General features: G+C 35.0%; 1 protein-coding gene across 4 annotated transcripts; it reads right to left on the bottom strand.

Annotated features, from left to right (window-relative positions):
- Positions 1-29: 29 nt before the first annotated feature.
- Positions 30-6,884, bottom strand: Egr (TNF superfamily member 12 eiger). 4 transcript variants are annotated; one of them, XM_077406925.1, is made up of 7 exons: positions 6,505-6,884; positions 4,576-5,084; positions 2,479-2,774; positions 2,045-2,350; positions 1,183-1,366; positions 718-1,074; positions 30-383 (listed from the first exon to the last, which is right to left on the bottom strand). In XM_077406925.1, exons 2-7 carry the CDS (start codon positions 4,933-4,935, stop codon positions 183-185), a joined length of 1,704 nt encoding a protein of 567 aa, XP_077263051.1. In that variant the 5' UTR covers positions 4,936-5,084; positions 6,505-6,884; the 3' UTR covers positions 30-182. The 4 variants fall into 4 exon arrangements, with proteins under 4 accessions (XP_077263051.1, XP_077263050.1, XP_077263053.1 ...); XM_077406924.1 differs by having other exon boundaries at positions 4,576-5,045; XM_077406927.1 differs by having other exon boundaries at positions 718-1,005; positions 4,576-5,045.
- Between the last annotated feature and the right edge of the window lie 4,752 nt (positions 6,885-11,636).

The following is an 11,636-nucleotide window of genomic DNA, read 5'->3' as shown; positions in this document are numbered from 1 at the left end:
TACGAAACAAATTTATACTAACAATAAGAAACAGTATGACCCGCAAGTGTATTATATTACATTAGATGTATTATATTACAAATTGTGTGAAAATTCACAGATAACTTTTAAAGATAGAGGAAATCAATGACTACAAATCGCATATCACTTTTTTAGCGCTGATAATTCTACAGCGTTTAAAATTACTGGCGTGTCGGTGGATGTCTCTGTTGCTGTCTGGGTTCACCAATTTTTACTAAGCCGAAGAAACTTTTGTCATGCTGGAAAAGAGTGTATCTCGCTGATCCGATATCTTTCAGGATTAAGTGATCGCCTGCCTGAAGAACGGTCACTTGGGCTGAGAAACACGAGCGGCTCTTGTGTCCCATACCCGGGCTGTACACCTGAAAATTGTATTTGTTATTTTGTATTTCTGTACATCTTGTTAAGTGTACAGCATTCGATATATGTTTATGCCAATTTTTATCGCATTACAACTACACTGTTATTTTTAATCTTGTAGGACGCCACTGCTCCTACACAATATGTTAATTTAACTAAAACAATGTTAATAATTTAACTAAATCAATGGAGTAAAAATAATAAATTTCGACACACAATGGTAGATAAAAATAACAAAATGTTATTTAACTCAAGGTACTGGATTAAATTTCGTTCTTTAATATTTAACAGTGCAACACACAAGTACCTTTCTCAGCGTTACATTTTCATCCTTACCATGCATTGCAGAATAGGCTTGCCGTTCACCAGCATGTGGAAGCCGTTCTCGTCGTGCTCGTCCAGATAATGGATCTGCGCGTACACCAGATACAATCCCGGCTCGTGCACGGTGAGCTTGCCGTCGCCGGCGAGCGTGAAGTGCCTGCTCATGCCGAGATCGGCGACCCACTCGCTCGGCTGCCATGCCCTGAAGACGCCGTTGTAGTGCCGCGCCCTCCCGTTGCCGGTGTGCTCGTCCTGCGTCGAGAAGAGGCTGCTATCCGCCCCGTAGTGGATCGCGTAAACCTGCCGTGGTGCACGCAAATGTCTTCGAGTCAATCTCCGGCGATATTCCCGTGCAGCCACTTCGTGGTTCTAATTCAATCACAACGCTCTGTGTTGTTCACTCGACCACCGTGAAGAATTTCATGCTCGGCTCTTATCTACCGTGTGCGACGCGACCCCCTGGCAATTACTACCCACCTGAACGGGCCGGCGAATCTCGGTTCTGTTGCTCGAGACGTCGCGACTTCGCCAGCTGACTCTTCTGTTGTCTGCAATTTCCGTGCTGTCGCTCCCATAACTGTCAGGCTGAGTGGTCTCTTCGTTTCGGTCACGGCGCGCCGAGGGAATCGTCTCCAGAGCGTGATACTTTTTCGGGGGATGTCTGTCGCAGAAAACGATCGACTGAACACAGGATAAATAAAGAACTCCGCGTAATTCTTACAAAAAAAATGGCTTTTGGCAAAATTGGCTGTAGCTTCGCTATTTTATAGTTTATGTGATGTTGATCAAAAGTTAACGTCACTCATTTTCCATAAGAATTGTGTGGAGCCCTTTGATCAAAAATGTCAAATTTTACATCGGTCTCTCTATCTATTTCTTGAAGGTTCAATTGGTCTAATTTAATCTTGACGATCGTCATACACTTCTAAGAATTCAGCTTATTAAAGTCAGTCAGCTTAATAAGGTTGAAAGGAATTTGTTAAGAGATTTCTCGAATTTTCAACATCTCCGTTAAAATTTTGTCACGCTCAGCCGGCATTTGAACGAAAGATTGCTCACGTTTTATCTGCTCATGTAAATACCATATAAAATTGGGCAATATAATCCCTAATAATATAAATTTGGTTTTAAGGAATTATTCAAAAAAACTTTTAAAAAGTAAGATTTTTTTACCGTATTATTCGAGGGTCCCCAGCAAGCATCGAGTAACATGCAAGTCAGAATTTTCTACTCAACAAATAACACATGTGTTATATTGCATTTACAGTATTGAGTAGGAAATTCTAATTTGCACACAAGTTGCATTTTACTTGGTGTTTGCTGGGTCACCTGCACTTACGGGGATTCCGTCCCAGGATTGTCGTTATTCACGTCGCTCTCGCCGCTCGCATAAGAACGCGTTCTGGATACAACGATTCTTCCGTTATTACGTCGCCTTTCGTTCGTTGCGTCTCTCATGGGATTGTCAGTCAAACCATCATTCACAGATCGCTTCGATTTGACACTCTCTTTGACGTATCCCAAACTCGTGGTCTCCCTGACGGCGACATCGGATTTGTGACTGGTGCTGTTTGCGTCGCTCGTCTTCTCTTCGTGACTCGATTGCCTCTTGTGTTCTCCCTTAGGACGCTCCCGTTCGATACTTCTGCGTGCGATAAACGTAATTAAACGCGATTGGTTAAAAGTCTTAGTACAAAAATCTGCCCTTTCTTCTTCTTCGTTCTATCAACCTGTTTTATTACAAAATGCTACTATACATTGCCAATATCTCACTTGTGATTCTCTCGTACGTTCCTCTCGAAGTGCTTCGCTTCGACCTTGCGCAAGGCTGCCAGCAGCTTGACCATGTCCTCATTGGCGCCGGGGTCCGGGGACGTGGGTATCGGTATCGACGTGGTCGTAACGTCGAGGAAATCCGACGACCTGGCGCCGTAAGTCAACGGAGTGCGGTAGTCGCCGGAATAGTCGTGCGATGCGGAACCATCATCGTCGTAATTAGAGTCGTAATCGGCGTTATCAATGTCCGTCTCGCCTGGATCATTATCCTCGGTAGACTCTTCGGCGTATAGCTGCAACGCGTTGTGCATTCGCATGTAAAAATGTTTCGCGAGGTTCTCAGGGTCTGATGTGTGTAACAAAAATTTTCCGTCGCGAGCGATGCAATTATGATCGCGTATAGTTAAATCAGTATTGTCCATTAGTGACGAACGTCCGATACGAGGAAATGCATCAATAATAAGCAATTGTGGTATGGTTTCCTTTTGGAAGACAATTAAATTAATTGCTGCGTCTAAAAGCGGCACGAACAATGCTCTGTGCGTCTGTGTAATGGGGAATCCCGATAAAGATAGAAATTTTGTTATTGACTGAAGCAATTTCAACTGCGCAAATTTTCCTATACCTAATATATAATATATACATTATACATATAATAATTTAATTATGTATTTGTATACAGTCAAAGCGTCTCGTGAATCAATCAAACTTTTATTATCGGTGCAATAAGTGGAATCGAATATTAAGGTAGTTCGATGATGAAAGGCCGAAGTCAAAACAATGTTTATAATTTTTTTATTTTTATGATTATAAAAAAATAGAATAACGTATCGCAAAGCTTCGTAACGACGTAAAGAGATTATTTAGTAAATAATTTTTACGTTGTAGAATAATATTTTGCCTGAAATAGATTAAATAAAGTGTGTGTTAACGCGTCGCTTGACTAGTTTTCAACTTTAATTATTAATTTAAAAAAAACTACGGTGGATCGTGTTCATCTTCAACTATAAGTTTCCTCGCACAGTGTCCTCTTTCCATCGATATATATTGTTCAGACATTTTTGGCAAATTAAATATCTTGAGAACGGGACGGTGATTATCTTTTTTCTGGGCTAATCGATTCAGAAGAGTTCTTTTTTCGATATAAAAAATAAAACCCATCACTTTTGGCAAAAGTTGTTTATCATCGAGAAATTCTCATACTTTTTTATTCTTATTTCAGTTATTTATTTTAGTTTCTCTTTTAAGAGTTTTTCATATTTTAAATATTTATAAAGATTCTTTAAATATCTTAAACTTCTCTACACATATTATAAGTTTTCTTCGGAAATTATAGAATATAAGAAATCTCAGAATATTTCAGAATTTACATATATAAAGGATTCTAGAAAACATGACTTTTTCAATATTTCTGAAAAGTATTTCAATTCATATAGAGAGCTAATACTAATTAAATATTAACGCGATATTTCTGGGACCAGTAAGCACACAGCCTCGATTTCTTTTCTTTCCTGTTTTACAATTTTACAGTTAAGAAAGAATTGTCCAATAAACCCGTTATACGCTTTCCCCTTTGGTCATATATGCATTTCTTCAGTATCGGCCAGCAAGTGATGTTTCGAGAGAAACTTGTTTCTTAACTATCTGTTTCGCTTCACAATTAGTAAAAAAAATCTAACTTTAGATCTGTTATCAAAATCAAAATAATTCGAGGCGCATTGCATTTATATTTTATTCGAAATGCGAAAGCCACCGATCTTATGGAAAATCGCTAATCCAACTCTGTTTATTTATCTTTAATTAAAAAAGAATAAAGTTATTACGGGAAGGATGGATCGAAGTAAAGGTCGGAGAGATAAATCACGTCTGTCTTATATATACATATATACGTAAGGATTCACATAAAATGGAGAGTTCAATGGCTCGTTCATTACTTAAATTTTCTCGTGCCGGCGCACGTCGCGACGATCATTGGCTAAATTCGCGAATAAGACAAAAAGAAACGTAATTTGCTTTTTCTTCTCCCGAATGACGAGAGAGGAAGGATTCAGCGGTCAAGCGAGCCAACTCGCTTCACTTGCCGAAGGTACCTACTTGTTCCTCGAAGGCCTTCAACTCGTTCATGAGGTCCTGCTCCAGAAACCGATGCTTCAGGATATCGACGTCTCTTCTCAGCTGCTCGATTTCGCGCGTATTCGACAACAGCTTCCAGCTCTGAAGGCCGAGGCAGAGAACGACGCCCAGAAGGGCGGCCACGCTCAGAATCGTGGTCCTGCTCGGTCTCAGGAGCCGCGATCGGTTGAAGCCCCGCTCGAGGTCGGAGTGCGAGATGCTCAGGTTCTCCCGCGAGAAGTTGAGGAAAGACCTCGTCTCCTCCTTCGCAGGCGCGTCCCTCATCAGCTTTTGCTTCATCCTCGCCGCGTTGCTCTCCTCCCCGGACAGCATCGACGTCATCGCGGAAGTCGAACGATTCTCTCGGCGGGAGAATTATTACTCTTTATGCAAATTCGACGACATCGTACATGTCGAATTCTTTTGCTCTCTAGTTCATCGATGCTTCCACTCTATAGAGAATTCATCTTCTTTTACTAAAGACTAGCAATCTAAAAATTACATTACACTGTTAAATTCGTATAATTCGTGTCAAATTATACTCAATGTGAATCATTTTTAACCATTCCTATAATCACTGCTCTTACTCAAAATGTCGTTAATTTAACTAAAACAATGTTAATTTAATTAAACCAATGGACTTACATGTCATATGGTTCATGTATTTAAATTCAGATAATGCTTATCTGTTTTATATTTATTTAAATTTATATATTGCAAATTTATATTAAAAAGTATTGCGTCTACAGCCCCAAAGAGAGCGTATGCCTGATTTAACTAAACGATATTCTAATAATCGGAGTTTTATTACGGTCAATTGACAAGATCTTGTCTTGTTATCGATGTGATACGGCACGTTTGTACGAATAAACACTTTAATCATCGCAGAGGATGCTATTTCAGCCAATTGGACTCAGATAGGAAATAATAGCGCCGAGATGTGACTTCTGTCTTTTGTTTTGTGCTCCGAGTGACCGCGCTTATTCTGCGTTGCGATGTGACGTAACGCGTAGAAGGGTGTAAAGATTCTGTCTGAATCGATCGGTTATACCCGTGGGAAAAAAAGTACCGAAAGAAAACCGTGAGAAGCCTTTCCGCATTCGCGGAATAGACGCGGTTCACCTACTTAATTGTACATTTTCGAAGATTTACGATGTACGGAGACGTTAAATATCCCACACCGGTCCTGTCCCGCTTTAAAACCTGTCCGGCGAGTTTTTTTTCCCCCCTAAAGGCAGAGAACTATAAGAAGACCTTCTCTATCCTCACTCTTTCTCTTTCGCTCTTTTGTCTCCGAGTCCCATCATTTTTCCGCACTCCTGTCCTGCGGTAAGAGAGTGGATACATGGAGCAGATTACGTTTTATTTTGAAATCAAAATAGAAAGGTCAAGAGGAAACCTCGATTTAGTCCCGAAAAAACTCTTGAATGTATCAATCTCCATATAGAGAGAATTCAATAAATTTGGACAATAAAACATACATTTGATTGAGATTTTGGTATATTTGAAATTAAATTGATAACCTAATCTAATTTTTATTTTTATCTGACAAAATCTAATTTAATCAGATCACTTTCTATCAAATAAAGATTTTTATCTGCACGATACATGATTTTTGTTGAATAAATGCAATATGAGAGCAGCAAAAATTTATTTTATAATCTATTTGTTAAGCAACATCTTGAATTTATCTCTGTTAATGATTTTTTACTTAAAATTTGTTCTATTTCTTTCCAATTCAAATCTTTCTATTTCAATGATATTAAAAATTTTATTGATTCACATTAATAGTTAACTATAATTACGCGGTTTTCTAAATCAGTTTAATATAATTTTAAGTCTTAAAATCTTATCATAAATATATAAAACGTTATTTATCGATCTTTTATCAATATTTTGAAAGAAACGTACTTCATCTTGATCTGTGTGTGGGTGATCCTTGCTTTATAATTTAACTTTCGAACAGAACTACCAGAATTTTTATTATATTATAATTAACACATTTTATCAATTTAAATTACACTTTGGCCCATTAATTCAATACGTTCTTCTCGTTTCACACACGCATTCTATAAACTTCACTTTTCGTAAATTTCAATGATTAACGTAGAACGCGAATTAGAATTCACTTTTCGGGATTAATAAAAAATAATTTCTGTCGTGAGATAAAATTTATTTTTGTCTAAAATAGCGTGTCTCGTTTCTTGTTATTAATATATCCGGAGCATTCGAGTTCAGAGGAACGCGTGCACGACAATGTACATCCGTCGCCTACGATCGACACAAGCATACTGAAGAACAGAATGAAGCACATACGTGTTTATCACCGCGTCGCCTTCATCTTTTGTCAGTCGGCACGATACGCTGTAGATATGTATATATTTATCGCATGCAGCGTTAAACTTAAATGAACTTGTATACATATATTACATATGTTGATGACGTATTTTCATAGAAAACTAACGGGTGTAATAATAATATACACGGTATATGTGTTTTATTTGCCCTAACAAGTCTTTCTAGGGATTTATAAAAAGTATGTTACAATAAAGTACTATTGAACTGTAAATGCAATAAAATGAAGCTTGAAGAAAGAACAAAAGATGAAGATGCAAAAAAGCATAAGAGAGAATATAAGTGAATGCGCAAGACGAACCGAGTGAACGCAAGGTGAGGAAATAAAGACAATGACGGCCGCAATTAAGAACTTCGCACTGACCACGTCTGCAGGCCTCCAGTTACGCTTACTCTGCTCGAGTTAATAATAATAAACATGAAAAATGTAAGATGCAACTGCGAGTTGTGATATAGCTACTCGCGTAATAATATTTTTAACATAATTAGATATATTATATTGTATAGGGTTAAGCAGAGACTATTTGAGTCAGTTAAAGAAAAACAAATCAGATAAAAAAAATTTTCAAGACAGGGAGGAGCTTTTCAATTTTCAGAATAAAGAAAGACTTTTTGTTCTTTTGTCTTGAAAATTTTGTATCTGATTTTCTCTTAATAGATTTAAATAACTTTTACTCTAAAGGTTATCTATATATTAACGCTTGTCAGAGCAAACAGAATTGTGTGTCTCATTGAGTAATATTACCCCATAATTACATAATTTTTTAATATTTAATTATAAATGTATCTTTTCCTTTCTTCTTCTCTTCATCATTTTGAATATTAAATATCTCAATTAGTTAATAAAGTTAATTTTGTCAAAAATTTATACTAAAAAATAGATATATATAGATCACCAAATGTAAAATCTTTTCTCTTTTTCTTCTTCGGTATTCAGTGACATCATATTAAAACTACACGGTGAAAAAATACATGGCTGTCTGTCTTTTGTGTTCATTGTATTGAAAAATTAAATAATTCAGGCATGACATCACACGCAAGCGTCTGCACTTAAAACTTATTGTTAGTAGTCGCGGCTTACCGCAGGGTAAATTAAGACGATAAAATAAAAGCTTCTTAGAACTCTCTAATGCTACTCTCGTGAGCCAAACGTGACCGGTGCGTTTTGTTATTGTTGATTGTTGCAGCTATCAAATTGTCGCATTTATATACTGCGCGTTAATCAATACAAGCGGATACTAGTAACGACGTTTGTGCAGATAAACCAATATTTGATTAAACAATATTTGCATAATTGAACATCTGGCCAAATTAATTTTTTCCAGTAGGCAAAAGAATGATAATTATCTTCACTGCAGACACCGCGACATATTCGAGTACTTAATATCGGATAATATTAACTTGGAAATCCCATGACTAACCGGCAGTCATCTAATAAGCGTGCGGCAGTAACGAACGTAATTGCATATAATCGTCGTTATCATCTATATTTTACCCACCACCGCAGTTATTTCTATAAATGTATTGAGCATACTATACGGACTCTTTAGATACAATTTATACTGCATTTTTGATAAACTTAAGCTTTTTTTTTAACAGAATAGCTATAGTCTCATATTTAACTATATCCCCGCTACCCGGGAAAAGAAAGATGGGAAAATCTTTTTGTTTCTCACTCATACGCTCTAATCCCACACAGCAAGCATATCAAAAAGACGTTCAGAAGATGTCCCGAAGATATCCGATGTCTCCTAAATATATCTTCGAGATATCTTCTGGACCTCTTTTTGATATGCATGTGTGGGATAACACATGTGAAATATATTTTGAATAATTAAACAAGTAATTTAAGACTCCTCTTTTATCAATGTAACCATATTAAGATGCAAAAAGACAATACAAAAAATAATATAAATCTTTTTATCAACATAAAATAATATTTTTTTTTATTCCACCATGCATGTTCGATGGATGATATAATAAATTAGCAAAATACCCTGAAAACTCTATTTTCATTTTGTTGGTTTAATAAATAGTTATTTTCCCTGTGATAGTTTTCAGAATATGGGACACACATTAAATTTACTACTGGAAAATAATGTGAACAAGAAAATTTGTGATATATATTTCATCAATAAAATATTTTATCAATAAACGGAGCGTTACATATATGATAATATTATTTCGACATATATTCTGAGAAAAGAATTCATTTCTTTGACGTCATAATTTGATATGGTTACTGAGGAAACAGGAGCCTTAATACGTGTTCGGAGCATCGCATGATGACTAATTAGTATTGCCATTGTAGAATTTTTTCTGACACGATATTAATAACGGGACTTACGTGAGTGTTCGAGACTTTAAGTATAAAAACGTGATAAAATGCCTCCTTGCAGAAGCTATGATGGAGTTTACTATATGTGACAATGTCTAGTTATACTATATTTATTTATTTGTTTATTTTTATTTATCTGTAATGATATTCAGTAGTAATGTTCAATACTGAAAAATTGACAGTTCGTCTAAATCCACCAAACAAAAGCGGAGCAAATATAAAAAGTATGAGTCTAATAATACTGATGACTGATACAGAAAACGAAGAAAATAAAAGATAACCCCATTTATATAATTTCTATTTTTTGCTTTCTTTTGGAGACGACAAATGGCCAATATGGAAACTTGGTTCGGGGTAGGGCTCTTGTGATTATCATTCGAATTCTCTTTGCCGTACCGATTACAATCGATCATCTTCGGAAAAGTAGCGAACGTATTCTCAGAAGGAAAAGAAAAATAGAGAGAAAGGAAAGATATGGGGGTGGAAGGAGAGAGAAAAAGAAGGACAGAAATCTGCCATGATACTGATACTGACGATTGCCAGGATTGTATTTTGACTTGTGATAATTACACTTGGCCAGTCAGGCGTTGAGCGGTTCGAATATGGAGATAATAGGTAACAAAAGATTGTGTGTCGTCAATTGACGAAAATTTCAACGTGTGAAATAGTTGTAAAGAATTAAAGCCTGGTAATTTAAGACTTAAGATAAAGTTGTTGTTACTTTTATTTAACATGTACGAGCTCCATATTGTTGCAGAAACGGTTTAAGATCTCTTTCATCTGAAATCTTTTAACTCTTTGAAACAGCCTGTTATGACTCGAGATATATATGGAATGAGGGTCGCGATCGAATCCGGTACCTGATGCCGACTACAAATCGACCACTTAAAAAACAGAATCACGCGTGGTCCGTGCTTATAAAATTCCCATTTTCTATAATTTCAAAACTCATGCCTTAATCGATATATGACAAACCAATAAAACCGATGTTTAATATAATTTTTTGCAATATTCTTTGAGTTACATATCGTAGAAACGGAAAGAAAAAAGGTAAGAATGTTGTTTTCTTTTTGTTATTTATTTTATGATATTCTATGATAGGAATTTCGGGGCAAATTCGCAGATAAGAATAGGAGATAATTCGATATTTTCTCTCTCGTTCAGTATTTTTAGGTCAGGTATATTGTAAACACAATATTGGATAGATCTGTCCATCTTCAGAATATATATAATAATATATAATTATACATATAATATATATATATAAAATAGTAAAATAGTGTTATATACATGTATTATTGTATAAATTGTGTATATATGTATAATTTATGTATATATGTATATTGTTATATAAATTATAATATATATTGTGTTTGACTTAAGTATATATACACTCAGTTATTTTTTTTTAAGAATAAATTAAAAAGATTTTAGATAAAAATTATTTTGTTTAAGGTCTATATAATGATTCAAACGAAAGTGTGAAATTATCTTTTTTAAATGTTTCTAATGACAGTTTTATTTTTCTAAATTGAATAATACGTATCTATATCAACGAAAATTACGCTATTATTAAATTTGTCATAAAATACCTTATACATTGAAACTGCAATAAAATAAATACATTACCCTATTAAAAAGAGATAACAGATTTTACACACACACACAGTTATGAAAGATATTAAAAAAATTAATTTTTAAACCTTTATCATAAATTTTCTCTGACACAAAAAACTATTTTCGAAATTTTTTTTTATAATTTTATTATTTAAAAAAATAATTTAGTGCTCCACGTTACACAGATAAAATTATACATACGTAGAATATTTTTATATTATTATATAGACATAAATTATACATATTGTTCATAAAAGTGGTCAGTATCTCACGAAATTAGCGAGTATTGGTAAGCTTGAGGTGATAATGTTTCATTGACTATATAGTGTGGCGTTGTCATCGCATCGCTAAGATAACGGAAGACCGGAAGATTATCAGTGTTGGAAGATTGTGGGAGAAATCTCACAACAGTCCGTGCAATGGCGCGCATGCGTGAAGACATCATTGACCACGTGATCGAGCACACAGACTCGTGCTCTGATGCTGCTCAGAGAGTGCTTCTTGATCGTATAAATTATTTATGTATTATTTATTATTTAATATACAATTTGTACATATTAAATATTATATTAAGCATATATATATATATATATATATGTTTAGCTAACATTATATATTAGTATTGTGTGTAATTTATTTATATACATTAATTTTCACACGCATAATGTGCCCTGCAAATTATCAAACTATTTATTGAATTAATATTTAAAATTACAAAATATGTATAATTTAT

The sequence above is a fragment of the Temnothorax americanus genome, unplaced genomic scaffold (assembly GCF_048541705.1).
Source record: "Temnothorax americanus isolate GAGA-0224 unplaced genomic scaffold, ASM4854170v1 Scaffold21, whole genome shotgun sequence".
Taxonomy (NCBI): domain Eukaryota; kingdom Metazoa; phylum Arthropoda; class Insecta; order Hymenoptera; family Formicidae; genus Temnothorax; species Temnothorax americanus.
This window is presented reverse-complemented; position numbering and strand designations above follow the sequence as displayed.

Bases quoted from the DNA above. Each gene is read 5' to 3' on its own strand.
- Egr (XM_077406925.1), bottom strand. From the start codon at position 4,935: ATGACGTCGATGCTGTCCGGGGAGGAGAGCAACGCGGCGAGGATGAAG. The intron at 2,775-4,575 runs GTAGGTACCTTC...AACGCGTTGCAG, and splicing joins TGAAGGCCTTCGAGGAACAA to CTATACGCCGAAGAGTCTAC. The intron at 1,367-2,044 runs GTAAGTGCAGGT...TTTCTGCGACAG, and splicing joins AATCCTGGGACGGAATCCCC to ACATCCCCCGAAAAAGTATC.